At 36.6% G+C, this 2,733-nt stretch overlaps 1 protein-coding gene across 1 annotated transcript; it reads right to left on the reverse strand.

Moving 5' to 3' along the window:
- Positions 1–240: 240 nt before the first annotated feature.
- LOC137725618 (SKP1-like protein 1A) lies at positions 241–1,969 on the reverse strand. The gene is made up of 2 exons (XM_068464371.2): positions 1,537–1,969; positions 241–635 (listed from the first exon to the last, which is right to left on the reverse strand). Exons 1-2 carry the CDS (start codon positions 1,858–1,860, stop codon positions 462–464), a joined length of 498 nt encoding a protein of 165 aa, XP_068320472.1. The 5' UTR covers positions 1,861–1,969; the 3' UTR covers positions 241–461.
- Positions 1,970–2,733: the final 764 nt, after the last annotated feature.

Raw genomic sequence — 2,733 nt, forward strand, 5'->3', positions numbered from 1 at the left:
TCGTGTGATTGTGAAGAACTGCAAGAAACAAATTTAGCTCGTATGTGATCTCACGCCTTTGGCTTGCTGTTCCACACAAATCACACCTCACTTATGACATAACAAGACATTCATCTCAAAAGTGTCAAAGAATCACAAATCGCATAAGACCTTTGCATACTTGCTACTGCGCATGAAGCATAGCAGGCACCAAATGATAAAAACAAAATCAGGCTCCAACATATAGCAAAAGACCAGAAATTAATAAAACCGTTTCATATTAAGATAAATTAAGAGGTCTGAAGAAATCTGGCCCCTCTAAAGACCCCCTGGAAGCAAAATCACTAAACAGAAAACCGTTTCAATTTCAAGTAGCCATAAAGCATTAGCTCTCCTTCCTTGAAGCAAAATATGAACGGCCCCTCTAGCTATATCGACATCCCTATCATACTATCAACATTGAGGAGAAGGGGCCCTCCTACTTACTCGAAAGCCCACTGGTTCTCCCTGCGAACCTCTTCTTCCTCCTCAGGGGTGAAATCATTCTTGATGTTGAAAGTCTTGCGGATATCTTCAGGTGTTTTCCCCTTGATCATGTCAGCAACGGTCTGGCAGGTCAGATCCAGCAGACTCTTGATGTTCAAATAGTTTGCAGCCTGAAAATTAACAACACAAAGATATTAGGAGCAATTATTGTAAATACCATATCCTTTAGTCAGTGCCCATCTAATGAAATTTTCAAATAGAATAATGTAGGAGCAATTATTGTAAATACCATATCCTTTGGTCATTTAACATATTCACAGCAGTTTAAATACAAGTTTACCAAACACTTTGGACACTTTTTCTTTTGTTAAAAAGCACTTTTATTAGAAGCACTTTTACACACACACACACACACACATACACAAAAAAAAAAAAAAAGAGTAAATAAATAAATAAAGCACTTTTATTAAGAACCGTAGCTGTAACAATCCCTAAAATAAAAGGTATGAAAAGGCTTAGGATAATATCCATTCAACAATAGAAATAGGCAAAGCAACGAAACTTTAAAATTCAAGTTCCTGAAAGCCTAAAAAAATAGGTATCGATCGAACCCGGAAGAGTATATTATAGGAACCAACCAATTTGAGTTATCATTCGCATCCAAAGGCACGCCTCACATACCAAAATCCATATCATACAACACATTTAGAGAATTGTGAGCTAATAAGCAATTGAGATTGAACAAGAATCAAGTAATAAATTGCACCACAAAGTCCTATACATTACATACAGCAATTTAGAAAATTCTCCTAATTTCGCATAAATAAATCCAAAAGCAAATTCTACACTTCAATTCCAACAAGATATTCCACAGGAACCCAATTGTTTGTTCCCAAAAAAATCGATCTTTCCAACAATTTCACGTAAATTAATCCAATAGGCAAACCCTAACCTTAATAATTAAGCAAAACATTCAGAAATCGAAATTAAACCTACACAGAAACAAAAGCGCCCAAATTTTACAAATCGAACAAACAAATAATAGCAAATATTTGGGATCAAGATACTCACCAAGATCAGGTCAAAGAGAACATTCTGATCAGCCTTAATCTCGTTGACGAAGTCATCGTCAAACTTCTTGAGAGTGTTCTCGTCGCCAATCTTGCCGACGTCGGTGCTGTCGCCGTCCGTGCGACCCTCGACATGCTTCCGGCAGTACTCAATGACCTTGGCGAGGATGTGGCTGGTCACGTTGGGGAGAGGGATCGCATTGTCTGCGCAGTCGTCCTCCACCATGTGCTTGATGGTCTGCGACTCCATAGCAACCGCCTCGTCGACCTCGAACGCCTCGCCGTCGGAGCTCTTCAGGGTGATCATCTTCTTCTCTGCGGCCATCGCGGTCAGGGTTTCAAAAGGATTGAGAATTCGAGAGCGGGAGTTTAGGGTTTCAAAGTTGAATTCTGAATTGTGAAAAGGATGGGAATTGGGGAGGTTTTATAGGGCGCCGTAGTTGTTGGACAAGAAAACTACTTGTTATTTTATTTTATTTTTATTTTTTTGGATAAATTTGAATAGGGATTTGGATGGTCCTCACTCGTTAAATGCGGGGACGCGACGTTGTATTTTGCAAGGAAATTTTTATATTTTCTTTTTTATTAAATTCTGGTAATTCGTGTTTTTGTAAAGGATAATATTAGAGAGATTAAATTTACAAACTAAATGATGTGTTACAAATAGGAATGAACACGTTTATCAATATTTAAGTAATAAATCAACCATCAACTTCTATATCCTTTAGTTTTTAAATTTTAATCTACAAATTTAACTTATTTAAAGAGGGTAATAAGTCATGAACTTGAAAAGTTGAAATTGAAGGTGATTTAAAAATTTTAATATAGGCAATTAAAAAACAAGTTCAGATTTCGTGGCATCGGGAGAAATCTTCGCCGTCTAGAGCCCAAATCAAAGACTAATTCATGCCTCTACTTTTGGTTTTGGGGTCCAGCAATCTTCTTGACAATCATTCTTAGCCTTCTTCCTCTTTTCATTTACTTTATTTTGGTACAGAATTGTCGACGTGAAACACTGTAATCGTCGTAGAGTTATAACATTTGAATTTCTTTTACATTCTGTGTTTCTACAACTTAAACAAGTTCTTGTTAATGATAAAAAAAACTTTGAATGTCAAGGATGTTCTTTGTTTTTTCAATCCCAATCAAATATGCTAATGGTAAGTTGTTGAAATCTCTTCCATATTTATTTGTACAC

This window comes from Pyrus communis, chromosome 5 (genome assembly GCF_041283825.1).
Source record: "Pyrus communis isolate YQ-2024b chromosome 5, ASM4128382v1, whole genome shotgun sequence".
NCBI classification, from domain to species: Eukaryota; Viridiplantae; Streptophyta; class Magnoliopsida; order Rosales; family Rosaceae; genus Pyrus; species Pyrus communis.